This window comes from Dermacentor albipictus, chromosome 2, assembly GCF_038994185.2.
Source record: "Dermacentor albipictus isolate Rhodes 1998 colony chromosome 2, USDA_Dalb.pri_finalv2, whole genome shotgun sequence".
NCBI classification, from domain to species: domain Eukaryota; kingdom Metazoa; phylum Arthropoda; class Arachnida; order Ixodida; family Ixodidae; genus Dermacentor; species Dermacentor albipictus.
Genome location: NC_091822.1, coordinates 195,806,880 through 195,834,435, shown reverse-complemented (window position 1 = coordinate 195,834,435; position 27,556 = coordinate 195,806,880). Strand labels below are relative to the sequence as shown.

Below are 27,556 nucleotides of genomic sequence, written 5' to 3'. Positions count from 1 at the left end.
GCCGAGTTGGCTCGTGCACAGCAGCGATATACAGAAGCGTGCTCACCGTCAGACTGCGTGGCCGACTCGACGCGGTTCTTGAGCGTGCCGTACTTGGCCATCATGGACTGGCGCACGTTCTTCTCCGGGTGGAGCACGATGATGTACAGCTTGGGGAAGAAAAAGCAGATGAGGGTGACGGTGCCGCTCAGAGAGACGGCCATCGCCATGGTGGTGAGGTTGAGGAGTACGTGGTGCCAGGTGGTCAGGTAGATGGGCAAGAAAGCCAGCCAGATGACGCACGTGGCGTACATGGAGAAGCCGATGTACTTGGACTCGTTGAACGCCTCCGGGATCTTGCGCGTCAGGACCGCGTAGACGGTGCACACGATGACCAGCATGAAGGGGTAGATGAGCGACAACGTGTACCCGATCAGGTTCACCGACGCCAGGCACACGAGCAGGTTGTCCTCGCGCGTCGGGTGGTGGTGGACGGCGCGCGGCGGGTTCAGCGCGAGCCACACGGTCGCCACCAGGCCCTGCACCGACACCAGGGCTCCGCACAGCGCCAGCTGCGAGCGCGGCGATATGCAGCCGGGCCGCTGGGCCGACCGGCGACCCGCGTGGAAGATCCGGTGGATGCGCACCGCCTTGGCCAGCACCGAAGAGTACACGACGGCGAAGCAGAGGCCCAGCGCGGCGCGCTGCGCGCCGCACATCACCGTGCTGGGCCGCTGCACGAGCAGCAGCGCCGTGCCCTGGCACATGCAGACGCCGCCGAGGAGCACGAAGCACAGCTCGCGGCCCGAGGCGCGCACCACGGGCGTGTCGATGTGCCGCAGGAAGATGAACAGCGTGGCCGCCGTGAAGACGGTGCCGAGCGCGGCGAGCACCAGCGTGGCCACGGCCAGCGGCGACGAGGGGCTCATGTGCGACTCCGGCACCGGCACGCAGCGCTCGTGGTGCGCGTCCGGCAGCGTGCCCGGCGCGCAGTCGGCGCACACGCCGTTCTCGGCGGCGAACGTGTAGCCCGAGCAGCGCACGCAGTGCCAGCAGCACTGCTCGTTGTCCACCATCTTCTGCGCGGAGCCGCGCGGGCACGGGTCGCTGCACACCGAACGCGGCAGCTCGCTCGAGCCCAGCCGGAACTGCAGCTCGGCTAGCTGCAGGTGCAGCGTGCCGTCCACGTACTGGCCCACGGGCACCCAGCGGTACCTGCCCGGCTGGACCTGCTTGAAGTGCAGGATGTTGTAGCGCGCCGGGCCGTCCCCGCTGTCCGAGAAGCGGAAGTGGTCGGCGCTCAGGCCTGCGCGCCGGAGTCAAGCGCCGTTCGTGTGAGGGAGGGCCTTTTGGCGTTTGTCAATACATAAGTAAGGTAGATAAATAAATATTTCGCCTTTATAGAAAGGAAAGGAGCGGCCGCATAGAAGCTGCTGCACTAGGTAGCTCGACGATGGCCGCCCCCTGGTATATGACAGCAACGGCAGGAAAATAATGTGCCTCACAAATTCTTTTGAGTGGTTATTTAAACAATCAGATCGCTTGGACACGACATTATTACATGAAAACAAGGAAAAGCACTGTTAGGGTGAAAATAGAACACTCAACAAGTAACACTAAACGGGAAACACAAAAGGTGGAAATGCAGTTGAAAATGAAGTAGGAAAGGAGTCAATAGAATTCAAAATGCAATAATTTAATCAATGGAATTGGTGAAATGATGCAGGGACTCGGAAGAGCCCACTAGTCGCAGCGGGCAACTTTTCAGGGAAAGCGCTTCTGCACATTCTTGGAGGCACAGTGTTCTTTTCGGGCATTGACGTACGTCCGGCAGGTAAAAATAAAAAAAAAGAATTTGCTCAAATCTAATCAATAGTGATCGAATAGGGGAGGAATGTCAACGATTCAACAACAAGTGGACTGGTTTTCGTTGGTGTTCGAGATTAATAGCAGCTGGCTTCGTCACCTTCAGAGCTCGAACCTAAATAATTTCGAGGATATTCGTGCGAATCAGGGTTGCAGAATATTTGACACGCCATGGGTCACGTAAGATTACAGACACTCGTTCATGGGCCCTACGCTAGTCAGCGTACTGCTGGCGTGATCAGCGTTTGACAGATGTGGCGCTCACTGAAAAGATTCTTGGAGTTTGTTTTTTCTCTACAAGTCCATATTTATACAGTTACACGCGTTCGTGACCAAAAATAGAGGGGGACATTTTTTTTTATTGGCTACTGCATATATCATGGACACATTTGGAGTCGGCTGCATATGTGCGTACTCACCTGATTACACATATGTGCTTTACAGTGTTTGTCCCCGTTTCTCGCCCAGTGAGCTGATCTTTCTTACTTTCTCAATGTACTTTTTGCTTCTACTCTGAAACTTCGGTATGGCGAATTAAGTGTATCCATAAGGATAGGCGCACTTCTTCGTTTGATTTGTACTATCTTGCTTGAAATAAGTTTTGTTGATCTCTTTGCAATATATATATATATATATATATATATATATATATATATATATATATATATATATATATATATATATATATATATATATATATATATATATATATATATATATATATATATATATATATATATATAGTAAATTCCTGGCGCACCCGCAACACACCTATGCCCAATAGTGAATAGATAGACAACTTTATAGGTCGAGCCACTCCTACTCAAACGTGCGTGAAAACTGGAGATAAGTTATCGTTAGGCAAACGCACGCACGGGTTTCGATCAGAGTCTGATGCCTTAGTTAAAAGACGAGAAATTTAATGTTTGTACGGAGGGTTTTTCACTCTCTGAAGAATGCCCGCGAAGTAGTTGTATAAAATATTTACTTTCTAGCTCAATGTGAACGTCAACGCAAATGCGCGTGGATAAGCGTTCGGGCATTGTAACTGATACTGAGCGCGATAGTACGGGACGTGCTCATAATGGATACCGTGTTTTTTTCCTTTCTTTTATAGGAAATTTGTTGAATCTCAGCTGCAACACTGAGTATAGTGGATAGAGCCCTCGCGACGTCAATTAAAGGCTTTCCGACTGTGTTCCTTTTATTTCAGATGGGTTAAAATGAAGACCCGTTTTCATTTGCAGTATATCATTGGGGAATTCGTGTGGTAAATTTATTTTACAGAGCTTGCTAGCAATTCTTCCGCGTTTAACGCCATTCTTGTATTATCGCTTTGTCTTCCCTCGCTATCCACGGCGCCCTGCGCGTGTTGTCAGGTGCACTTAGTGGAAACACCAGGAGCGCTGTTAGTGTGCCGTGGCTTGTGGCGTAGCGGAGTGCACGAATTAGGGCTCGTCCGCAGCACTGATATTTGAACTATTACGTGCTGAAAGTATCCAGTGGTTTCATAAATTAAATCGCAGGTGCCCACAACTGCTTTTCCTGTGGCCTTTCGCACGTAATACTTCACTACGAGAGACCGGCCCGAGCCGGCGCAACTCTAACCTGCTACCCTGCACATGGGGTCATCAAGCTCATAAGCGACGGCCGACAAGCGCACCTCGGAATGTGACGTTCTTCAGGTAGGAGAGCAGGTCGGTGCCGTTGACGGGCCGCATGCTGTCGCAGAGGCCCGTCACGTTGCCGCATATTTCCTCGTGCATCCTGCGCAGCGCGTACGCGAAGGCGAGCACGGCGTTGCTGACGAACTGCAGCTGTGCCTCGAGCTTGTAGGCCTTGTTGTCGCTGATGCGCTCCTCGCCCGTGCAGCTTCTCTGGTGGTGCTGGTTGAACGGCGTCACGAGGCTGCCGTTCCATTTGCACCTGCGGAGGTGCGCAACGCGGTTCAGGCGAAACGCCGCCCGCGCACGTATACGCAGGGTACAGGAGGGCGAAGGAGTTGCGCAGCAGCTTAAATTACATTGCTACTCTTCATAGCGTCAAAACCTCTTCAGCGATTGTGCTCGCGCATGTGCCTTGTGGTTAACATGAAGCTTTAATGGCGATCGCTAGTGCAGATAAGAAAAACACACATAATATAGAGAGGCCGTCCTGCGTATATATATACCACCATGCAGAACCACAGTCAAATTGCCAGTGGAGCGGTTTCTCTCGAGCAATTGCATTTAGGAATTTCAGTTGCACGTAACCAAACTGTACACTTCAAAACGTTGCCCGCATATGACTAACCTCCCTAGAGCGTCTCCCGCGTGCACATAATGCTTTGGAGCGCTTTCTTAAGGAATGTTTAACAAGGCCGTATAGTTCATCCACACACATTCAACTTCGCATAATGCACATGAGCAGCAATGCTGCCCCTATTTTCACCAAATTTGATCTCGGTGGCTGTTCTCGTTCTTCTAGAATAGCGAGCTCAATTATTCGCCATTATAAAAACATTTGTAATGTTCTGGAGCTGTTGCATAAATAATTCACTGCAAACACCTCAATTAGACCACACATTTTGAACTTACCCACCACATCAACCATAACGTTCCCCGTATTTCTGCGAACTCTATTTATTTATTTATTTATTTATTTATTTATTTATTTATTTATTTATTTATTTATTTATTTATTTATTTATTTATTTATTTATACCTGTAATGCCCCAGGTGGAATGGGGTAACACAGGAGGGGTGGGTTGTTACATTTGTGGGTGCTCTTCGATGAATGACTTGAAGAGGCTAAGATTGCAGCTGTGCGCAGCATCGGTGGGCAGATTATTGCACTCGTCCGCTGTTCGAATGACAAACGAGTTGATATGCGCAGTAGTGCGCGCAGGTGGTGTGTATACAGCTTTGCAATGAGTGTTGCGGAGCGAAAGGCGACGAACAAGTATGATAATCGAGCAAGCAAGAGACGAGTGATAAAACTCGTAGTAGAGGGACAGGCGCGCTATTTCTTCATTTCTTTTTTTCTAGACTCAAAACTGTGAAGATTAGCTTTATGTTTTAGTTCAGAGACGCTAGGATAGCCAGAATAATTTCAGAAATCAAATCTAATCAAATAAAATAAAATAAAATCTAATGGACTCGGGAGCTTTTTGTAGGTTAATCTGATGCGGGTCCCAAACTGCGTGCTGTAGAGTTCGGGGGTCGTGACCTCGCTGCCTGGCGTCACACAAAGGGTCGCTATCTAGCGTACGCTACCAGGGCGTCACACGGAGGCTTAGCGTGCCCACGCCGTCGTCCGAGCTTTCTTGACGAGGGTTACTTCTTTCGTGAAAATTACGAGGTCGAGAGCATGAGGAACAGAACAGGGGGTTTAGTTACATTGGAAAGACAAACTTATTTGCATAGAACAAGGTCTACTCGTACTGGCCGGAGCGCGGAGCGCAGCACATCGTTCTCGTAGCATGGACTACAGGTCAGAGAAGTATACTCCTACATCTTTCTGGCGAGCACACATCAGAGCACACACTAGCTACATCAAAGGTATCTAATTTTAAACCCTGTATCTTCTTCTTCGTGGTTTGGGCGAGGGAAAGTACGCTTGTTCTGCAGCCCATATGGGAGTACGGTGCAGCGTATTGGGGATGGGGGCGGGGGATGAAAGATGAAGGGATAGGGGGGGAAAGGGAGAGGGTGTGTCAGACAGCATACGACAGCATCATCCAGGGCGATGGCCGGCGAGCGAGGCAGACGTTCATGGGAGGCCGATAATGGCGATCAGGAGCCCGTTTATATACACATATTCAAGCAAGCTTGCCAGTGCTGGAAGGTGGTAGCGGACCGGGAAGAGCAGGTGTGTGTCTGAGGTAGCCTCCCCACAGGCCTCCCTATCCCTAAGCCAGGGAAATACGTGGTCACACCATCTTCCAATCGAAGCGCTTGAGGGCGTGAGTGCGCACAATCACTCCGGCACCTTCGTTCACGGAGCGCCATGGGAGAAATACCCCGGGCGCACACGGCTCACTGTACCAGAGAAAGAAGGAGATGCGCGTAGACAGGGCTGTCACGCTTGACTCAATTTGCGCGTCTTGGCTCCTGGAATAGCCCAGCGGTGACCGTAACGATGCGCCGTATAACGCACTTTCACTAGAATTTCTCGGTACCAGCGTCGGGGTCGGCGACCAAGTGCCATCTTTCAGCCTCGTAGTCACGCATGTCGCCTTGGTGTCGCCGCTGGTCTGCTCGAGGCGACGTATTGTGAGCCTCGATCACGAAGCGATTCGTCGCTGTAGGGCAGGAGAGACTGGAAGGTCGCTTCTTCCACTGGCCGATCGTAACAATGCGCGTTACAGCTTGGGACGGACAAACGTTTGACACGTTAGCAGTTTTACGAGAGAAAGGGTAAACTTAAGGTTACACCGGACATAGCCGAGGACATGGTTAGCTTCGTTTGTTAGACTTGCTATATGACGCGATCAGTTGAGTTCATGAGTCACTTTGATAACCAGATATTTGTATGATGCCAATAAAAATAACTCGGAACCAATAACGACGTATCTATGTGTTTGGTAATAAGCTCGGCGGTGGAAGGCCATCCGCGAGGTTTTCCTGACGTTTAAAGACGTTAACCAAGCTCTACACTAGTTTTCAACTGTCAGCAAACAATTTTGAAGGGCAATATTATCATGGAAGCTATGGATATGACGGTAAAGGACTGCGATAAGGCCAATACAGGAGGAGATGTTAGTCGGCAGGTCATTGATGAAGATTAGAAAATGTGATAGTCCGAGGATGGTGCCTTGAGGAATTACGGATATAACAGGTGCTAACGAAGACGTCTGCCTTTTAGCAAAGACAAACTGTTTCCTGTTTGTGAGAAAGTCACAGAGCCAGTCGAAGACAAAGGGGTTAAGATTTAGGTGCGAGAGTTTAAGGAATAGCCGTTTGCGTGGTACCTTGTGAAAGGCTTTTTTGTACTCCAGGAACAGAGATTCTATGGGAATATTGTGATCACTGCTTGAGCTGGTGTCATGAATAAATAATGCAAGCTGGGTCTCGCAGGATAAACCATTTTGAAAGGCATGTTGCTGTGGGTGAAAGAAGCCAACAGAGATTAAAAGCTTGCTGACGTGGGAATAAAGGACGTATTCCCAGAACTTTGAGGGCGCGCTCGTTAATGGAATGGGTCGACAGCTGTCACGTGATGACGTAGCACCTTCATTTGGAACTGGGATAATCTTGCCCAGCTTCCAGTCCTGTGGCACCACTCCTAATGACAGAGACTGTTGGAAAATATGAGACAGGATAACGCTTGTGCTGTGTTTGGTATTCTTTAAGATCTTAGAACCAATTTCATCGATACCTGCAGAAAGTGACAACTTAAGATTGTTAAGAAGTTTACTGGTGCCATGAGGACTGAATATTATCTCGGGCATAGTGGGGTAATTAAATTCTGGAAGATGGGGCAGTTCGTCATTGGGTTCAAGGATGAATACCGAAGAAGGTGCCATTGAGTACATTAGGAACCTCTTCTTCAGGAACAGCGTTATTGGGATCGTCGTATAAAAAGACAGTTTTATGGCGGCGTGGTTTGATTGTTTTCCCGAATTGCTTTGGATTATTCCGCAACATTTTAGGTAACGTCGTAGAAAGGCATCTCTGCTTAGCTTCTGCTGCAACGCGCTGAAATGTGTTTTTTTTCGTCACCTTGTATTTTTTTCAAACGCATGCGTTGTTTGAATTTTTGGCAGCTCGAAAGTGTGTCTTCTTTTTGTTGTTCAGATGTTTTAGGAGAATGTATTGACAGGAAAGGCAGAGAGGTCGACCTGGCCTGGCGCGCTCTAGTCTGCTACTCTGCACTGGTAAACCAAGCTGATGATATGCGCTCTGTAACATAAATAGTTGCTATGTATTTGTTAATTAGGGCACACATTTCTTTTATATATAATAGCCAGCTTGGTTAAACTGATCTACCCCTAAAAATTAACCAGGAACAAAGTGAAGTACTCAGCTAAGTCTCCATTCATGCTTGCATAATCCCCTCTTATCGTACATGGTTAATAATTCATGTTCTTATTTAGGGTGTGATAGCTTGCAATGAATGGAACCGTGAACTATTACGTGATCACTCAACAAGGTAAAATCGTTAGTGACTAGTCATTATCAGGATGCTACGTAAACAAAGGATCTAGTATGTGCGCGCTTTTACCACTAAAGCTCGTTGTTTCGAAGATTAGTTTCGTGTGACTGAATGTGAGGTACGTGTTGAAAAGTTCTAAGTTCTGTGTTCCCTTTTTTTTGTTAATTAAATGAAGAGAAGTACATTGGTATGGTATAAAGGTGGGGCCTTATAACTCTCGTAGGAGTTATATTGCCCCTAAGGCGCTGTGAAGCTACCAAACGACGTAAGACCCAAGATTTCTATGCACCGGATGCCGCGCAATATGTATCCGACCTACAACGAAGGATGAAGACGGGCCAGGTGTGAAACTCTGCTCGCCAGTTCCTGCTTGGACAAAGATCGAGCATGCTTCGTAGACGCTGCTTCGTACGCTCAAGAAGAAGCCTTCTCCTCAGTGGTCATTGAGTGTGATTCTGAAGTCCTCAGCTGCCCTACCATCCACACTTCTAGTTCCAGCGTTGCAGAGCAGGTTGCAATTGCTCTTGCGTTGACGGACGGTGTACATGACACGATTTGTTCAGACTCCAAGGCCGCTATCAGGGCCTTTCAGATGGAAATGGTGTCTCCCCTAGCCCTACATATAATCCAAAATGCTAAAGACCTCAAACATAACTCATTGGCCTGGTTCCCTGCGCACCTTGGAACCATTGAAAGTGCCTAGTTCAACCCCAACGAGAAAGCGGACTCGGCTACACGAGGTTTGACTGACCGTGCGCCGGGTAACGCGTCCTCTCCTGGGCGACCCGTACAACGAGATCTGCAAGCATAATTATCTCGAGAAGACTCCTGCCTTTGCCGCACTCTATCGCTGTGCAGGGCCCAGGCAATCACTCTCAGCCTTCTGCAAACAAGCACTTACGTGAGCCCCGCGGCACTGCACGCAATGTACCCCGAACGGTTCCCAAGCCCGGACTGCCCCCTGTGTGCTGGTTATGCGAACTTCGAGCATGTCCTGTAGGGCTGCGCCTCTGCCGGTTCCCCTTTAACACAAGAGGAAATGATGAAGCTTATCAAGGCCCAGGACCAGACATCTCAAATCCTGGCAGTCCAGAGGGCCCGCAAGAGGGCCGTCAGGTTTGACCTGATGGTCCCCGAGTGGGCCTAGCCAGGTGTCTCTGAGCTTAGTCGCGTCTATTGTGGACCTAATAAAGTTGTTTCGCTCGCTCGCTCGCTCTGACCTTGTTAAATTCCTCGAGTATAATTCATTTTTCACCGCAGCTCAGCACGGCTGTCGCAAAACTTTCTCATGTGAAACACTACTGTCTTCATTCACTCACGAGCTACGTCAAATTTTGAATCGTTCTCCTTTGCGGGCTGTATTTTCTTGGTTTATCTAAAGCGTTTGACAAAATTTGCCACAGACTTCTTTTGTACAAATTAATTAAACTAAATCTAGATCCTAACCTTCTCACGTGGATAAAGCTATTTCTAACAAACTGCACTCACTTTGTTATAGTTAATGATTTTAATTCTTCTTTCAGCGATCTTGAAGGCTACTGAACTGTACGAACGCTTGCGTCTATTAGCGAACATTTCTGTGCAGGTGTGTTCGCACTGACAGCATCTTTATTATCTTTGTTATTTTTACTTTTTCTTCTTATCTATTATTCTCACCTTCTCCCTCCCCAAGTTCAGAGTCGGCAACCGGGCACGACCTTGATTAACCTCCCTGCCCTTCTCTCTTCATATCTCCCCCTCTCTCCTGGACAGCAAACTTATTACGTGGTTCGTAAAATATGCTTTTTAACGTTGTGGAGCTCTTGTATAAGTAATTTGCTATATACTGTATGCTGTACTTAACATATAAAATTTAAATGTTCATGATTCATCACCCAGAATACGTATAGCTTTATTTCAAACCATGTATAAACAACGTGCCCCGTTTCGTGTACTGAAGAGACTAGGGAAACTGAGAACATGCCATATATGCAACGCATCAAAATGGGAGAAAACGAGTATTCAGGAATTATTTTCAAATCACCTAATTAACCGAAACACTTCGAACGCTGCGTACACGTCACCTATAACATGACCTCCACTCTCTCTAAATATGAAATTGCTGCCACCGTTGGTTTCTTTTTTTTCAGAGAAGTGAAAAAAACCTATGAGCGTATCATGTAGTGCCTCAAAACAGGCCGAAAACGATGGTTTAGGAATATTCGCTTATCCCCCAAGATAACCCACGTACTTCAGAATTTGCCTCTACATAACCCCTAATATGCCTCTCATTTTTCTTGTGTTTTTTTTTTCTGGATATAAACAAGGTGAAAGAATTAGTTCTCCCAGGATACCGTGAAAATTCACCTATAACGTTTTAGAACGCTTCTATAGTCGTACTACTAGCTTCGCTGTAAAGGAGCACTTAGGCAGAGCATATTCGGCAAACTTTTCCATCGTCGGGCGCCGAATCTGACGCTGCATAAGGCACTTCACTTAGCAGTGAGCCTCGGGACTCGTCCAGAGCTCATTCTACCCCTTCCCCTCCCCTCCTCTGCCTTTGCTCTCTTTTTGACTGATTATGAGACAGAACGTAGATAACTAGCAACCTTCGACGCTCCATTCGACATTGCGGCACTGTTTTGCTCACAGTGCGAAAGCAGAGACTGTGGAAACAAATTTAAATCTGAAATCCTTATTGTGGACGCAGCGGCACGGCTCCATCAATATACGTTTCCCCAGATGAAGGTAAGCATACTTGATATCAGAACTAGGAATTGGATCAATGAGAAAGTTCAAATAACATAACCAGAAACGTGCGACATATTAACTTTTCGTTTTTTTTTTTGCTCGCGCTTCTGGTCAGTCGCAATAATTTGGGAGCCGGTCACTGCTGCGTCTGTGTTATAATCGAGGCGGATAAGTATACGGGAAAAGGAAAACGTTGCCGATCACTAATTTATACCAGACCACATTTTAGGAGGTCCCAGCATGCAGCGTCGAGAGAAGGGCTCGATATGCTAATGGGTGAGGTAATGAACGAATGCACGCTGCGGAGTGTTCTATTATTGATACATATCTCAGGTCGGGGCAACAGGAGCGCGCCATGTTTGTCTGCTGGGGTCTCGTTTGGGGCTTTCCGGAAGTAACACCTGCCGCGAAGCGAAACTCACGCGTCATCGATTTCCAATTCACCGGCAGTGTGTGTATAGGCGCAATTTGGACGTTGCCCATCCGGTGATACACCTCGCCTAACTGCGTTGAACATAGCGAGTCTTGAACTGGCGTGCACGTGACACAATGAGTGCGTTGCCGCGATGGCGAGCGGTACCCGGAAAACGCAGATATAGCCACGGAAGTTCAGGCTTTTATCCGAAATCAGAGTGAATTAAAAATGTTACTGAGTTTAACAGGAATCGCTAACGGAAAACGAGCAGAATTAGCTGGACTTACGGCATAATCATTGCAAAGTGTACAACCGTTGAATTCCACCGATAATGACATGTGGAGCAGAAACTTGGAAGTTAACAAAGACGCTTGGGATGAAGTTAAGGACGGACCAAGGTGCGTTGGAATAAAAACTGATTGTAGTAACGTTGATACAGGAGCACAGCGCTGTCGGTTAGAAAGCAAACATGGTAAACCGGTATACTAGTTGGCGTTAAGAGGAAGCAATTGAGCGGAGCAGGCCAAGTAATGCGTAGTGCAGATAACCGGGGGACCGTTAGGGTTACAGTGTGGGCGGCAAGGGAAGAAGGGGAAGCGCAGTCGAGGACGGCAGAGTGCTGTATATAGGTGGGGTGATGAATGTGGAAAACTCGCAGTCATAAGATGGTGTTCTCTGGCGCAGGACGACAACGATCACGGTAGCATCGCTGGTGAAACCTTTCCGTGAACACACAAAAGAAATAACAGAGTTTCTGCTTTTCCGCCACAACAGTGCATGTTGCATTGTAGAAATAAACGATTAATTCATTCATCTGCATGGTTGGCGGTGAGGCTGACTGTTACGTCTTTAAATAATTTAATAATCTGATTCAGTGATTTCATTGTCTTCCTGCAGTTTAAAGTGCCTGGCGACAATACCAATGTGAAATAACACATCGCATCCATTTAATGCTGCGCATAGATTTCCATTTCTTCGGCAGTGAATGTCTGCGCCATTTAGACGTCGCACACAAAAGAGACGAGAAGTATTAATGTACTAAATCGATATAGCTAGATGCACTAAAGAAATCTTCGTGCCGTACGAGTGACATAAAGGGTTGAAGCAAAATAAAAATAAAAGAAAGAAGAACGAAGAAAGACTTTGGAAAATTGTATAAGAAAATCTTGGATGTATATGCATGCAACGCAGTCATATGTCGTATAGCTCTGCGTAAAGAATTTTTAATGCATTGTTAAAGGAGCAAGCGACGATGAAAGATGTGAAGGTTCATAGCGATTACATCTGAGCGCCCCAGCCAGGAACACGAGACAAAAAATAAGATAAAATAAGCGGTCGCACAATAATTGTAAAAAAAAAAGTGCGATGAAGTGGTTACAAAGCTAGAAATTAGCAGTCGTGCGTTTTCGTGTTTGTCTATTCTCGTGACTATTCAGCGAAAAAACGCATCTTTACAGAAGCTCCAGCAATGCCTTAGTTCACGCTGCGCTCAAAACCGAAAAAAGAAAGACATGAAAGCTCTTGGGGACCTTTTCCTTTTTTTCTTTCCTTTTTGCTTTCTGCATGTCTGTCTGTCTCTCTCTGTCTGTCTCTATCTCCTCGACGCAATTAAATACTACGATGACGCAAGTAGCTCCGAACAAAATTATATAACACGGTGCATAATTGGTGTTAAAACTTCACGTCTTGCGCAAGTCTCCTCTCGCGGAACATCGAAAGGCCTAAATCCAGCAAGACGACGATGGTGATGACGTCGGCCAATGTGTGATCGCTACGCGTATAGTACGGCGAACGCGCGGCGCAAGGCCCGCTCCTTATTCCCAGTTGCCGTGCCAGCGCGCAACTCAAACGCGGGGGGCATTACGGCGATCGCCCTCGTCACCGTCGCAGTCGATTCTCTCGTGGGGTGAATCGCGCGCTGTAATTTCCGGAGCTTTTATTTAGAACGCGGTAATGTATGCGTGTACGCGAGTCATCCGCGAACGAGATTTTCTCACTTGCGCTAGCTGCTCCGTTTCTATAATCTCGGAGCTAAACTAAAGCTCGATGCCCCAAATCCATTGCATGCAACCAAAATTCACGCTGACCAAAGAACGCCAAAAGGGACTCCAAAAGACAGTGTTATCGTTCCATTTGTACTTGAATCATGCGCACATTTGCAAATTGATGACATGAAAACGTAAAAGCAAAGAGGAACAAAAGACAAACACGTAGAATATATACACCGATAGGCACAGGCGGGAAGTTTCCATTTTTCTCGGGGAGGGGGTGCAGTTTCCCGAACCCCATATATATATATATATATATATATATATATATATATATATATATATATATATGACTTCCTCACCAGTTGCACTTGAAGAAACTTCGTGTAACCTCGAAGAATTGTTCACTGAAATGACGGCCTTAAATGAATGTTTACAAGACCTCATAGTAGGATACAGTTCAATTTCACAGCGTGAGTCTTCTCGCTCCGCCAAGCATATGACGTCTCTCGGTGGTGTAATCATCCTTCGTGGAATTGTCGTATACTTCGCTATCACTATTACTGCTTCGCCTTTCCGTAGAAACTGAGAAACTGCAGCCTCTCTCTCCTCACTCTCCCCCCCCCCTCTCTCTCTCTCTCTCTCTCTCTCTCTCACTTTCTCGTTCGAGTCTAAGTGCTGCTGCGCATGACTGCTATTTCTGATTTCGAGTGAATCTGGCGTGGCCTCATTTCAGTTATTGAGAGAATTGTACAGAGTGTCCAAACTGCCAAGTCTTTGTCATGGACCAAGTTTATTTATCAGCCGGAAAAAAATTAATACGCAATCACTACGTCGCTGAATATACTGCTGTTATATATCCTTTGGCTGTGCCTAAAAATGCCTCATTGACACTTCTATAATTAGGATAGTACCTCTCGAGTTAGATAGTTATTTCCAATTATCTAAATAAATCTCAGGAACGAAAAAGTTACTGACGGCTACTGCACTGTACTGGAAACAATATGCACTAGGTTTTCTTCGAGTAATACAATTTCACTTTCATTTTTAAATCTTAGTGTATCATAGTTCATTGGGACACCTTTGCATGCAAGTGACGATGTTTCCATCCCTAATAAATGGAAGAGTTTCTGCTTTCTTTTTCACGAGTCGTTAGCATTGCTTAGTGGAAAGAGAAACAATACTAAAACAAATATCATTCATGTGCATTTCACACACCATTCATAAAATGCTCTGCCGAAGAGCATTTGTCATGGAACTGCAGACTAAAGTCTGCAGTTCTTTTTTTTTTTTTGCAAGGTCAAAAAAGCACGCAAATCAATTTGAAGCGAGGTGAACATACAGCAACATATTCATTTTCTAGGCATACTATCTATACCTTTAGAAATAATTGTTAATTAGCTACATGCTCCTGTTTCAAACATATAATAAACTTTGTCCTGAGTATGTATCTAAATATATTGTATATGTGCATGGTGTTTACAGTAGAAATTTAAAACCATGTTGAAGTGAGCAAACACGACTGATGCAGCCGCCGCTGGTACTTCTAATGCGCTTGTTCTCCTATTGTCAGGATTTGCAGAAATAAAGAGAACGCATGAATTAAAACCCGTGCACGTCCGCGCCAACAATGATGCGGTAAGCCATTAGCCACAATAAAATTTTAATTGAGAAGGTCGAGGCAAGTCGAAACAAACCTCAAACGATATGGCTGACAAAACTCTGGCAATGACACGTTGGGGGGGGGGGGAGGCTTCGGTATCGCCAGGGGGGGGATATGTAACCCCCCCCTCCCTCATAGGCGGCGTCTATGCCGATAAGTGTTAGAGGCTACAGCAGGGAGGAAGAGATCAATTAATTAGATGAAAGGCTGGGACAACGGCCCTTTCAGTGTTATTAGTGCCTTTTTTTAGCTTCTTGCCTGCCACTCACTACTCATTCCCAATCCGCTCACACTAATACCACTTAAATATAATTATCACGAATGGTCATCTGATAATAATGACATTGTATACCGAAAATATGGGGAAGAATTTTTATCTGGTGATGCTCTTACTGTAAGTATCGAACCTGAATAACTTCCGGCAGTTAACCTTAATCACCCTGTATATATAGGGTTAACTAACCCTGTAATTCTCAGCGTACTATATATGCTAGGCTCTCTTTGATGCTTCAGAATCCTAATTTAAGCTCGGGAACCCTAACGTACTCAAGGAAGAATGGCGTAAACGAACAGGGACGAGAACGCGGAAAAGAGCCCAAGGAGCTAGTGATGTGATTTAGAAGTACTGACTGTTGGTCGTGTTTCGTAATCCATACTCAAACATGTCGTCCCTGTTCGTTTGCGCCATACTTCCTCGAGTACCAACAAACCCAACAGTCAATATTTCTAAGCCTTAACGTATAGCATATAGCCACGTTTTTGATGCGCTGGTTTCAGTGCTTCATAGCTCAGCAAAACAATTACCAAGAAATAATGACTATACTAATTAAGCTATACCTGAAATGTCATTCCGTTATTTCTTTACAAGTATGTTATCCGTGGCCAGAAATAAATGTAAATGAATGAGAAGCCTTCATTTCCACAAACTCTCACGTTTAGATCTTGAAAAATGACTTTGACTTTAGACTTGCCTGAAAAGGGCACGGCAGCTGAGCTTCCGCACAGATGAATAATCCGCTTGTCTTCCTCGTGCAGGTAAGAAAACGCTTTGGAAAATGCGCTCGTTCTTGCGAGCGTTGTCTTGTCGTGCTGTCGTGCCCTGCGGTACTTCTCGATACAGTGTCTGACATAGTGTACGTAACAAAGTTGCTATTGCTTGCCGGCGATGTTGGAACTAACTCCGGACCCAATACGGCGGAAATTTCACGACAGCTACAACAGATTGCAGAGGACAGAAAAGTAATAAAAGAAGAACGGTAAACATCAATCGACAAGAAATTAGAGCGCTTAGCTTTCTTTAAGACAAGCTTTTCTCGTGTACGGAACAGGTCCTTGGAACTAAGGCTAGACGACATCGAGAATCGCTCCAGAAGGTCGACTCTCATAGTCTACGATATGCCAGAAGAAGAAGACGAAAATAACGAGTCGCTGGAGCGCTCAGTGTATAAAAAGGTTGTCAAAGATTTCTTGAAATTGGACAAAGTCGCGATCGAGCGCACCCACAGATTAGCTAGACCGGAAGAAAACGAAACAAGACCAAAATACTGAAGCTTCTAGATTTCAGGGACAAAGCGAAAATCTTGCGAAATTGTCACAAACTAAAGGGGACTGCGTTTACCATCAGTGAAAATTTTTTACCCCACGTTCGCGACATCAGAAGAAACTTACGGAAATACGGCAAACAAAAAAAGTAAATAAATTAAGGCGATAAAGTCTCTCTGGTTTATGAAAAACTAAAGATAAACGGGAGCTATATATTTGGGACGATGTAAAAAAAGACGTGAGCCCTGTTACACGTGCTTCAAACAAAACAAAAAACCAGGACACGGAAGCACGACCCCTACGCCCGTGCCGCCATCAACGTCCCAAATAACTTTCATGAACATAAATGCGCGTAGCATTGTCAACAAGTTCGGTCACCTTGAGTCATTACTAGTGGTTTTCGAGCCCTGCTTCCTTGCCATTACGGAAACCTGGCTAACAAAAGACATTAACAATTTTGAAATAATTCCCCCGAACTACGCTATAGTTCGTAAGGACCGACCGACACGTGGTGAAAGCGTGGCTTTGTTAATAAAAGATGAAGTCCCTTTCGTAACAATGCCTGAAGTTGAGGGAGTGGAAGCGATTTTTTGCAAACTCTGTATTTCTAGTAGCGCTATCATTGTTGGATGCGTTTATTTCAGCCTTTGTTCTGATTCAGACATATTTCAATCATTGTGTACTTACATACAACGTCATGTTAAGGGCGCCTGACTAATATTGCTAGGGAACTCCAATGTTCCTGACACTTACTGTAATACACTGCAACATCCTTCACCTTGCGCGGAAGTTATTCTCGTTATAATGCTTTCTTTCAACCTCACGCACATCGTAACAGAACCTACCCGCGTACAAGGAACTAGCTCTAACATTTTAGATATAGTGTTCCTGAGCAATAATTTGCCTTATGACGCGAACGTATAAGTACTAGAAGGCCTGTCTGACCACAAACTAACAGTGTATTCTGTCCCGTTTCATTACACTACACGCTCTACTCGATCAACAATAACATATCCTGACTACAGCCGAGCTGATGACACTAACATACTTGACACATTATCTGAAGAGCTACCATTGTTCCGTTAACTCTCAGATGACACTAATACCTATATGGAAACCCTATGGCGTACGTTTAAAAATATTCTATCGTACTGCATTACTAATTTCGTTCCTACCAAGACTAAAATAACGCGAAAGAATAATCCATGGATTACTCGAACGGTAATTCATGCCAAGCGGCAGGCCCGACGACTGAAAAAAACGCAACGACGCCACCCATCAAAAGGAACAGCCGAAAAATTAACATTGGTCATTAACGATTTAAAATCTGAAATCAAAATAGCTAAAACTTTCTATTTTTCAAACACGCTAACAAATTTCCTAAAAGATTCTCCCCAAAGGTTCTGGTGTTACTTATATCCTAAAGTACATAATGAAAGCCATCCGTTCTCGAAGGAAAACCGAAATACTGCAACCACACTAAATAACTACTTTTGTTCCATTTTCACTACAGACGATGGAAATGCACCTCGCAATAGCCCCTGCACCGGCAAGGAACTAGGGCCCCTTACTGTTACCGATCTGGAGTCTTAAACCTTCTACTAAATTTAGACACTAAAGAAGGACCGAGGCCTGATAATATTTCTAACACATTCCTGCGCAGATATGCCGAGTGGATTGCGAAGTCCTTAGTAATACTTTTTAACAAATCCCTCTCATCCTGCACCTTTCCTAAATAATGGAAAATAGCTAAAACAACACCAATACATAAATCAGGAAGCAAATCAGATCCCTTAAACTTCAGACCAATCTCACTACCCAGCACAATATGCAAGCTACTTGAGCACATCATCTTAAAGCACATAACAACCTATCTAGAAGATAACCAAATTCTAACACCTTTACAGCATGGCTTTCGTAAGAAACTTTCTGTTGTTACTCAACTAACAGAACTCGTGCATGACTTAACCACCTCTATTGATCACCACGAACAAGTCGACCTCATTTTCTTATACTTTTCGAAAGCCTTCGACTGTGTGTCACACCCAAAACTTATTAGGAAGCTTGAACTAACTTTAGGAACTGGCCCAATTTTAGACTGGATTATTGATTACCTCACTAACCGTACTCAGTTAGTCGAAATTAACAACGAGAAATCCTTCACAGCTGATGTCACATCAGGTGCACCACAAGTAAGCGTCTTAGCCCCAGTGTTATTCCTAAGTTTTATAAACGACCTTCCTGCTAGCATTTTAAACAACATTAGACTGTTTGCCCAGAACTACGTACTATATCAAAAAATTAACTCTCTCATCGATGATATAGCTTTAAATAACGCCATAGCAGCAGTAACCAAGTGGTGCGAAGATTGGCAGATGACTATTAACCTTATAAAATCTGTTCTATTATCTGTAACCAGGAAGAAACAGAGATCAATCTTTCAGTACACACTAAAACAACATCCCTCTTGCTTCGGTCTGTGAATACAAATACTTAGGAATATTACTAACCTCTGACCTCAGATGGTATGCTCACGTTAACAAAGTCACGGAAACCGCACTAAAACAGTTATTTTTCATTAATAGATGCCTCAGACTAGCACCATCTGATATAAAGCTACTAGCATATAAAACATTTGTCAAACCGGTACTAGAGTATGCAAATGTCGTTTGGTTTGCTTTCACTAACAAGCTGATTAAAAAAATGGCTGTGGCTTAGGTAAGGTTAAGCCCAGGATGCGAAGCATACTAGCCTTTATTTTAGTTGTTGAACCACTGTTTAGCCTGGTGAACTGCTGTTGCTTGGCTATATTTGGTTCGGCTAGACGAAGAAACAACTCATGCATTACTTCTTCGCCTTCAAGAGTGGAACGCGACAGCGTTCCCGTCGACCCGCCAAGGGGTGTAAGACAATGGGCTACAGGGCAGCGACTACGCGCCCCGCATTGGACGCGGTGAGCGTCGAGCAAAGCAGCGTTCGGCGCGGCAACGAAATGTGCGCCTGAGCAAGAGACGCACGCCTTAGAAACAGCGCGTTTCTAAGGCAACACCGCATTCACTAGAGGCGCTTTTGTACCGCTTTGAAGCGTTGTACTCGTGGCTCAGTGGTAGCGTCTCCGTCCCACACTCCGGAGACCCTGGTTCGATTCCCACCCAGCCCGTCTTGCAAGAGTTGAGCCAAAGCCACTTCTCCTCTGTCGTGACGTCACGGTGTCACGTGATTTCATGGTCACCGCCGCGCCTGAGGAGCTGGGTTGAGCCCTCGTAATATGCTTCGCATAAAAACTTGAAGGTGTTCAGGGAAAGGCGCTCGGATAAGTTTTTAACAAACATAGGCTAGAAGACTCATCGACAGAAATACTCAAACAATCCGGGATGCTAACCCTTCAAAACAGAGCAAAACTAGCGCGCCTTAATACCATTTACCAACTTATAAACAATCAATTACATCTGGATACCTCACGATACATAACGAAATCTCAAACTAGGAAAACACGTCATAAACCCCCCCACACACTAAGGGAGTTTCTATTCCGTACTGACATTTTCAGGTATTCATTCTTTACGCAGAGTATACGGGATTGGAACACTTTGAACGTGAGCTCTGTTAATAGTTCATCACTAACTGCCTTTATCACGCTTGTTGAAAACGAATAAATCACATCTAAGCAATTATTTTGTTTATTGTCAGTATCACTTTGTTACTACCTTTGTTTTGCATTTTGTGGCACATTTATCCGTCCAACCCAAATCTTGCAGCACGAACCTCATTGTATATTTTTTACTCCTGCTGATGTATAAGTTCATTCAATGTAATAATGTGCATTTCTGAACCGTTTATGATTGTCATGTTTGTATGTCAATCTACTTTTCTGAATGCCCTTTCTGTTACGATCCCTGCCAGGATTGACAGTATAGAATAAATAAATAAATAAATAAATAAATAAATAAATAAATAAATAAATAAATAAATAAATAAATAAATAAATATTCAGTCAGCGCTAATTCGCTTACTACTCGCGCTCCATCTATTTATTACGCGTCAGTTATCTCATCTAGAAGCTGAATGAACTGTGAAATGTAAAGAAAATAATCTCAGCAGCTCAGTACTTGGGTGTTGACGAGGCACAGCGCGAAATGTTAGCCCACTAAATGATAATGGCGCAACCATGAAACTACGCAAAGGGGAAGAACTTGAGCCGGGATATCGTATGACGCCGCTCCGGTCCGAGTACAGCGGCACCTAACCCTTTTCACCCCCTGTGCGGTATACAGACGACCAGGCGCAATTTACCCCGAAGGTGGCATTAGCATATTTTGCAAGACCCCCGGCTGCTCGATGGCTCGACCTTCCAGACGCGGCTGCCCGCTTCTGGGGAACGATTGCTTGAGTTTGCGTCTGCTTGTTAGTCCTGTGCTGCACTGCAGGGCATCGTCGCTCCTGCCTTGGGCACCAGCGAAGCCTCCTTGCAGACACCGTGGCCTCGTGCGCGCCAGCCATGCTTAGCCCAAGCGAACTCGCTCCGTTTCGCAAAAGTGTGCGTACGGCGGCTTTGCCTCAGCATGCCTATATTTACGGCGGTGCACCCTTTACAGGAGTAACTGAGTGCGCGGGATCTGGCAACGAGAAATTACCGGCAATGTTCTCGCCATTGTTCATTTGGTGCAGCTAAGAAGAAAATCATAAGAAAGAGCAAGCGCGAACGCTTCGGTTCTGTTAGCAGTTCTGACTAGGGCGAGAAAGAAAGTAACGTTTGCGGTAACAACTTTCGTAAAAGGACACAAGCGTCGGATTGGTGAAAATCATAAACGTTAGAGCGTACAAGAGTACTGAAATCGGTCTGTAACGAAAACTGTGAAGGGCGACTCTGTACAAAACGCTCGCTTAGGAGTGTTAGATATGGAGCTGTTTCCTGCGATTACTTCGAGTTCCCCAAACCACTTCGAATCGCAGCACAGCTAATTGAGGAATGCCGAAGCAGGAAAGCACATTCCAGAGGAGCGGCCGAGCAAACAAGTTGAAGGCAACAAGTTCACGTGCCAACAAGTTCGTACGCCGCCGGGATTAGCAGGTGGGCCTCGGACAATGGAGCATGAGCAACCCTCCCCTTCTCCTCGTTAGAAGAAGTGCATTGCCAGTCTGCGAGGCAAGACCGCAGAGAGCCGCCAGGTGTGACACCGCGACACGGGCGCCTACCATTGGCTGAAAGTGGCGTCATCGCAGCGGACTCTCCCATTGGTCAAACATGACGTGACTTCCAGTGCTCGAAAGGTTTATAAGAAGCCTTCCAGAGAGACCTGAGCATTCTGCGACATGCCCTGATTCCCTGATTCACCTCTCTCGAACTTCTTGCCGCGGGCCGCAGCGTCCGAGTTGCTGCCGGCCCGTAATGACTGTACGTCTGTTACTTGTCGCTCACCTCCCTGTACATAATGTAGAATAAAACCTCCCAAGTTTGGGTTTTCATCCCGACGTTCCGTACTCCAACCCCTACATCTGGTTGGCAGCGGTAGGATCGCCTCCGAATGCATCAGCTGGTGGCAGCGCTACGGATAAACCTTCGTCAAGAGAGATCCTAAGGAACCGGGAAGAGCGAAGAAGAGAGAGCCTTCGTCGAAAGAGGTCCGAAGAAACTGGGAGTAGCGAAGAAGGAGCGAGCCTTCGACCCAGGGAGTCCGGAGGAACCGGGAACAGCGGACGAATGAACCGGATGGCAGGGTGCTGCAACCGTAAGTGAGCGCGTGGTTTTTTTCCTTATGATTCGCCAGACTCAAAGGTTGTGTGTTCAATTTTGATAGTTCTGGGAATCGGGAGTTTGATGCATTGTGTGTTTGCACAAATTAATTAAGGAAAACAGTTTTAACCACCTGTCGGGGCAGCTGCCATGGATCTTAGAAGGTTGACGAGGTTAGACTTGTTGTTGGTGTGCGACGATTTGGGAGTTGAGGCGGACGAACGGATGGAAACGCCAGCTATCATAAAGGCGATTAACGATAGTGGCAATGATGAGAAAAGCATTGAGCTTGCTTGGGAGGTGATACAGGAGCCACGGGAGCGTGTGCGTCGTGTACGTTTGCGAGAGCGTCGTGAACTTAGGAGTAAGCATAAGCGTGAAGAAGGCGAGAATGAACGGAAGCATGAGCTTCAAGAACTTACTCTTAGGTGTGAGCTTCACGGACGTGAGAATGAACGCGAACGTGAGCGAGAGCAAAAGTATGAGAGAGAGAAGGCAGCACTGATCAAAGAGATACAGCATTGTGATCAGTTGATGGCACAGAGACAACGGCTGTCTGAGAATTCTGTAGGTAGTACAGAGCGAAAGAATGAGGAAACGTCTAGCAGATTTTCGCCAGAAGCCGACGAAAAGAGTAGTGCCTGTGAGATTGGCTGCAGATTCATAAGTGAAGGGAAAAGGCTAGCTGCTAACGATGCCTTAGTGGCAACAGAGGCCGTTAAAGGCCGCAAGGAGAGCGACGAGGTGCTGTGCCAACAGATGACTGTAGAGACAGCTAGGCCAGCTGCGAACAAATTGGCACAGTTACCGAGCGTGTGCGTCGCTGGTAAGGTTAGCGAGGTTGCTAGCGAGGAAAAGGGTACTGCTGACGCGACAGACGCGAACACCCATGTCAGGTCAGATCTGCGTGCAGAAGTGAAGTGCGAGCTGAGTGATGTAGTTGAGGGTAATTCTCAGGATTGCGAGCTGCGTAGCTCAAGAGAATACAACTGCATTGTTCAGGGATCGGTGCGGCTCTCCGCCAGTCTAGATAGCCTAGATAGGGATGATTCCGTTGTTAATCATTCGGACTGTGCGCGTGAGACAGCGATGGATACCGACGGGCTGTGTGTCGATGCACAGCGTGCGCTGGGCAATGTAGTAGAGGGCAGTTCGCAAGAGTGCGAGTTGTCTAACTCGAGTAAAGCCTGCTGCATTGTGCCAGAGTCGGTTGAGCTGTCCGCCAGTCGAGGCAGAGAGAGTGTTGATTTAAGTGAGAATCACTCAGACTGTGCGGGTAAGAGACTGATCCGGGCCGACGAAATGTGTACCGGCCAGCACGAGGCACGAGAAGGCGACATGAAGGCGAATGCAAAGAGAAAGCGCCGTAAAAAGAAGCGCGGTAAAGACCGAAAGTCGGTAATTAATGTAGCGCCGCCAAAAATGGCGAGAAACCCAAAAGGGCAGGGCGCGAGGAAGAAGGTGCGGTCGTCTAGGACGATGTTGACGCATCCAGAACGTTCGAGCCACCGGTCAAAGGGGGACCGCGAAGAATGTTCTGCACGGACGCGGACAGAGGGCACGAGGCTGTTAAACTCCTCGTCGTTCCGCAGTTCTTTTCATAGCTCAGCGTGCAGTTCGAAGAAACGCAAGGTGGCAGGACGAGACCAGGTGGGGAGTAGCGACGCGGTCAATCGAGTTCGTGTTGAAAGCGGGGCGCCAGGACGCAAATTGGCAGGAGACCGTAACGTCTTGGGGGAGCTGATAGTTAGTCAGCCCTTTTGTTGTCTCTCGGCAGCCAGAGTAGCTTTCAAGCCGCGACCACCGCGAGGACGGGTCAGGCTGAAAGTATGAGTCAGTCGTAAGCAATCGGGAACGGGAAGCCAAGAGAGCTTCCGTAGAAATGAAGTGTGTTGTTTTTTTATTTTTGAGCATCAGAAAGTTTTCGCGATTTGAGACTGAGATTTCTTTCAATATGTAAGGTTTGAGCTTTGTTTATGTTTTCGTTCGAGAAGCTCGAGATTTGAAAGATGCGTTTTAGGTAAACCTGTAGTCTCGCGAGATGTTCATTAATAAGTAGATGGGCTTTTTTTGTGTGTGAGAGTAACCTGAAGGTCAAGGTTATCGTCGAAAGGCCTATGGTAAAGCGCGAGTGTTATTTAACCTTCTTTCTTTTTAAGTGTTGAATTTTCTAAGGTTAAGCGTGTAGACTTTCAGTGAGTGCATGATTTGCACGGAGAAGCGTTCTTAGTTTCGTTAGCGCGTGTCCTGTGTGGACGGAAGGAAGCAGATTTATGACTGGGTTGCTAGTGTGTGTGGAGGGCAGCCGTATTCTGACTTCTTTAGTGAGCGTGCGTGGAACGAGTTATTAAAAGACGCATTATTTTAAGAGTTCTGCGGAGTGTGTAAGTCCCGCAAGTTTAATGGTTCGTTTATGTCACGTGTCCTGTAGGACTTTCAGGGAAGAAACGTGAGTAAGCGTAAGTGAAAAGTTGCCTACAACGCAAGTACGCGTTTTGTTTAGTGACCACAAGGCTAGTGCGCTTGTGATTACGTACTTGTGAGGTTGACCAGATTGTTCAGTGGCACCATTACGTGCGATAAGTACGCCACTGCGATAGATTGGAAACATGCTGTTCGTGTAGTTAGGCCACTTAAGTTATGTTCGGCTGTTTTCATTTGTTTTTCGCATCGTCGGCGACCTTTTTGTTTTGCAACAACAATAGTGGTCCGGTCTTGTCCGCAATCGAGGAGAAATGGATAGCTGTTTGGAAGGGTGGTTGGAACTGTTGTCAAAATTGGGGAACTAAAAGATCAGGGTTGATTTTGACTCAGTAATAGCCTGGCGAGTCAGGGGTGAAGAGCCTGCGCTTACGCGTGGTGCAGCGCTGTGTTGTTTGGTTTGTTTGACGTATGTTCTCCGGGGCCCAGGATCCCGAGGGTTGTCAAACGAGGCTCGACCCCAGTACCCTGCAGCTTCTATCAGCGTTCCTCATGGCCAGCGAATTGAGTTCACCGGCCACTCAGAACTACCGGGGCGAGGACGAGCTGTTAGATATGGAGCTGTTTCCTGCGATTACTTCGAGTTCCCCAAACCACTTCGAATCGCAGCACAGCTAATTGAGGAATGCCGAAGCAGGAAAGCACATTCCAGAGGAGCGGCCGAGCAAACAAGTTGAAGGCAACAAGTTCACGTGCCAACAAGTTCGTACGCCGCCGGGATTAGCAGGTGGGCCTCGGACAATGGAGCATGAGCAACCCTCCCCTTCTCCTCGTTAGAAGAAGTGCATTGCCAGTCTGCGAGGCAAGACCGCAGAGAGCCGCCAGGTGTGACACCGCGACACGGGCGCCTACCATTGGCTGAAAGTGGCGTCATCGCAGCGGACTCTCCCATTGGTCAAACATGACGTGACTTCCAGTGCTCGAAGGGTTTATAAGAAGCCTTCCAGAGAGACCTGAGCATTCTGCGACATGCCCTGATTCCCTGATTCACCTCTCTCGAACTTCTTGCCGCGGGCCGCAGCGTCCGAGTTGCTGCCGGCCCGTAATGACTGTACGTCTGTTACTTGTCACTCACCTCCCTTTACATAATGTAGAATAAATACTCCCAAGTTTGGGTCTTCATCCCGACGTCCCGTCCTCCAACCCCTACAGGAGCTTGCGTAATAAAATAAATTTTGAAGTCGAAGTAGATGTCCACTGACATTTCTTTTAAAAGTGACCGATCATTTTTCCCTTGACTAGGAGAATTCGACGAGTCATCCAGCTCTGAACGCATTTTACGAGAGGCTCATACAATTGGCTATGTTTATTGAGTGGAAAGGAATGTGCTCTACGCAGAAAGAAGAATTATTTTATAAATACGCGTGAATAATTCGCACAGGTGGTTGATTGCTTTTCAATATGACTAGATCTAATGAGAAAGAAATATTCCCTGTTCACCGTTTGGGTCTTCCAGAATAAAACGGAGACTACGCTTTTACGCATGTTCTGACCATGCAAACTTTTTTCCTCCCCGCTTATGCACCGCCTTAGCGCAGCAATGATTTTGAATGCGGCGAACAAGCAGGTGTGGAAGATTACAACGATAACATGGAAATACAATGTGCACGAAAGCATTGAATGAATGGTACAGCAGGGTGCGTGAAATCTACTTCCGTAAACACTGTCATCACAGTTAGAACAGTATGGGCGATTCTGAAATACCGCAGCTGTTTAATTTTCATATTTCTGCTATAGCTTGCTGATGGGACAGCAGACAAAACTTTCTCTATCACCACTTCCTACAAAAAAAAAACGTGAACACGCCGAATTTTGTGAAATTGTGTGTCTCAGAATTTCCTATTATCGCTGGGTGCTGTTGCGGATGGGCTCAAATGGAAGCAGTTATTACCGAGGCCCACGTACCATTTTGTCAGTAGCGGTGCCCAACATATGGCGTTTTTATATCACGATGACGCCAAAAACATATTGTTCCGTACATTTAGCGCTAAATATCTGTCGGGAAATCCTAGAAGAATCTTCAGATCGCTCTCCACTCTCCGTAGAAGGAAGAACTCTGGCGAGGCTATTAAAGAAGAGGAGAAGGATGATCTGATCCTCGTTGGACGTTATACATGGCCGCCGAATAGACTGGAAAGTACCGTGTACTGCAGCAGAGGAAAGCAAAAGAAATATTGCACGATAACGTGGTAGCAGAACGGCAACCTGCCACAAAATTGACACAATCCCCACCAAGACGGCAAACATGTCTGCTAGCTCGATATCCGCGGATAATTTCAACAGCGCTGCGGCGGTTGAGGCTGTAAAATTAAGCTATGAAAAATCAAACTTCAAAGACGGCGCCTGCGGATAGCTAAAGCCTGGGAAAAAGAACAGCCTTGGGAAAACAAGGGCGCCGTGTTCGCTAAATGCCGGCTCAACGAGGAAGGTAAACAATTCAGTGAAGTTGTTTGCACACTCCAGGCCCCACACATCGACACGAGCTGGTTGCGTTCCTTGGCGGTAACGCTAAATCGGGCGAAAAATTAAAATTGTGCCTTGCAGGCAAAATGCAAAGAAAGCCTGTAAAAGAGAGGGTGTACTTATCAGAACACGAGATTATGTTTTTGGTTGGCAAACTCACTGCACAAGTGAATGGCATTAAAGAGAGTTTCCAGCTAATGCTTGTGGTCATGAATCGTAAGCTTAGTCCAGACGTCGCAGGAGATTTAGGGTACAAGTACACTATGTAGTACATTTAATAAAACGCTTTTCATACTTTGAAAAAATAACCGTCTTTTTTCTGCTTGTCTTTTTTTTTTCAGGTCACTCCGTGATCAGATTGACCGTTAAAACATAAATATTTAAAAGATGGCGCCACTATGACAAAGGCGATGCGACGATGATGGCGAAAGCGGTGGCCCGATGACAACGCTGACACGACAGTGATGGCCGTGACATGACAAAGCAACAACGACGACGGCACGAAAATGACACCTAGATGACTGATATATAAATTTGCAAAGACCTTGTGATCGGGAAAC

General features: G+C 46.3%; 1 protein-coding gene and 1 long non-coding RNA gene across 2 annotated transcripts in view; one reads left to right on the top strand and one right to left on the bottom strand.

The window, feature by feature from the left end:
* Positions 1-27,556, bottom strand: part of mtt (mangetout) — a 60,573-nt gene that overhangs the window by 18,360 nt on the left and 14,657 nt on the right. Inside the window, exons 6-7 of the mRNA XM_065427571.1 lie at positions 3,509-3,771; positions 47-1,285 (exon numbers count right to left, since the gene is read on the bottom strand). Coding sequence (XP_065283643.1) covers positions 47-1,285; positions 3,509-3,771 — 1,502 coding nt within the window. The remainder of the gene's footprint in view (positions 1-46; positions 1,286-3,508; positions 3,772-27,556) is intronic.
* Positions 1,185-27,556, top strand: LOC135898557 (uncharacterized). Its single transcript, XR_010563363.1, has 3 exons — positions 1,185-1,313; positions 3,372-3,530; positions 27,338-27,556. It is a non-coding gene; the product is annotated as an uncharacterized lncRNA (long non-coding RNA).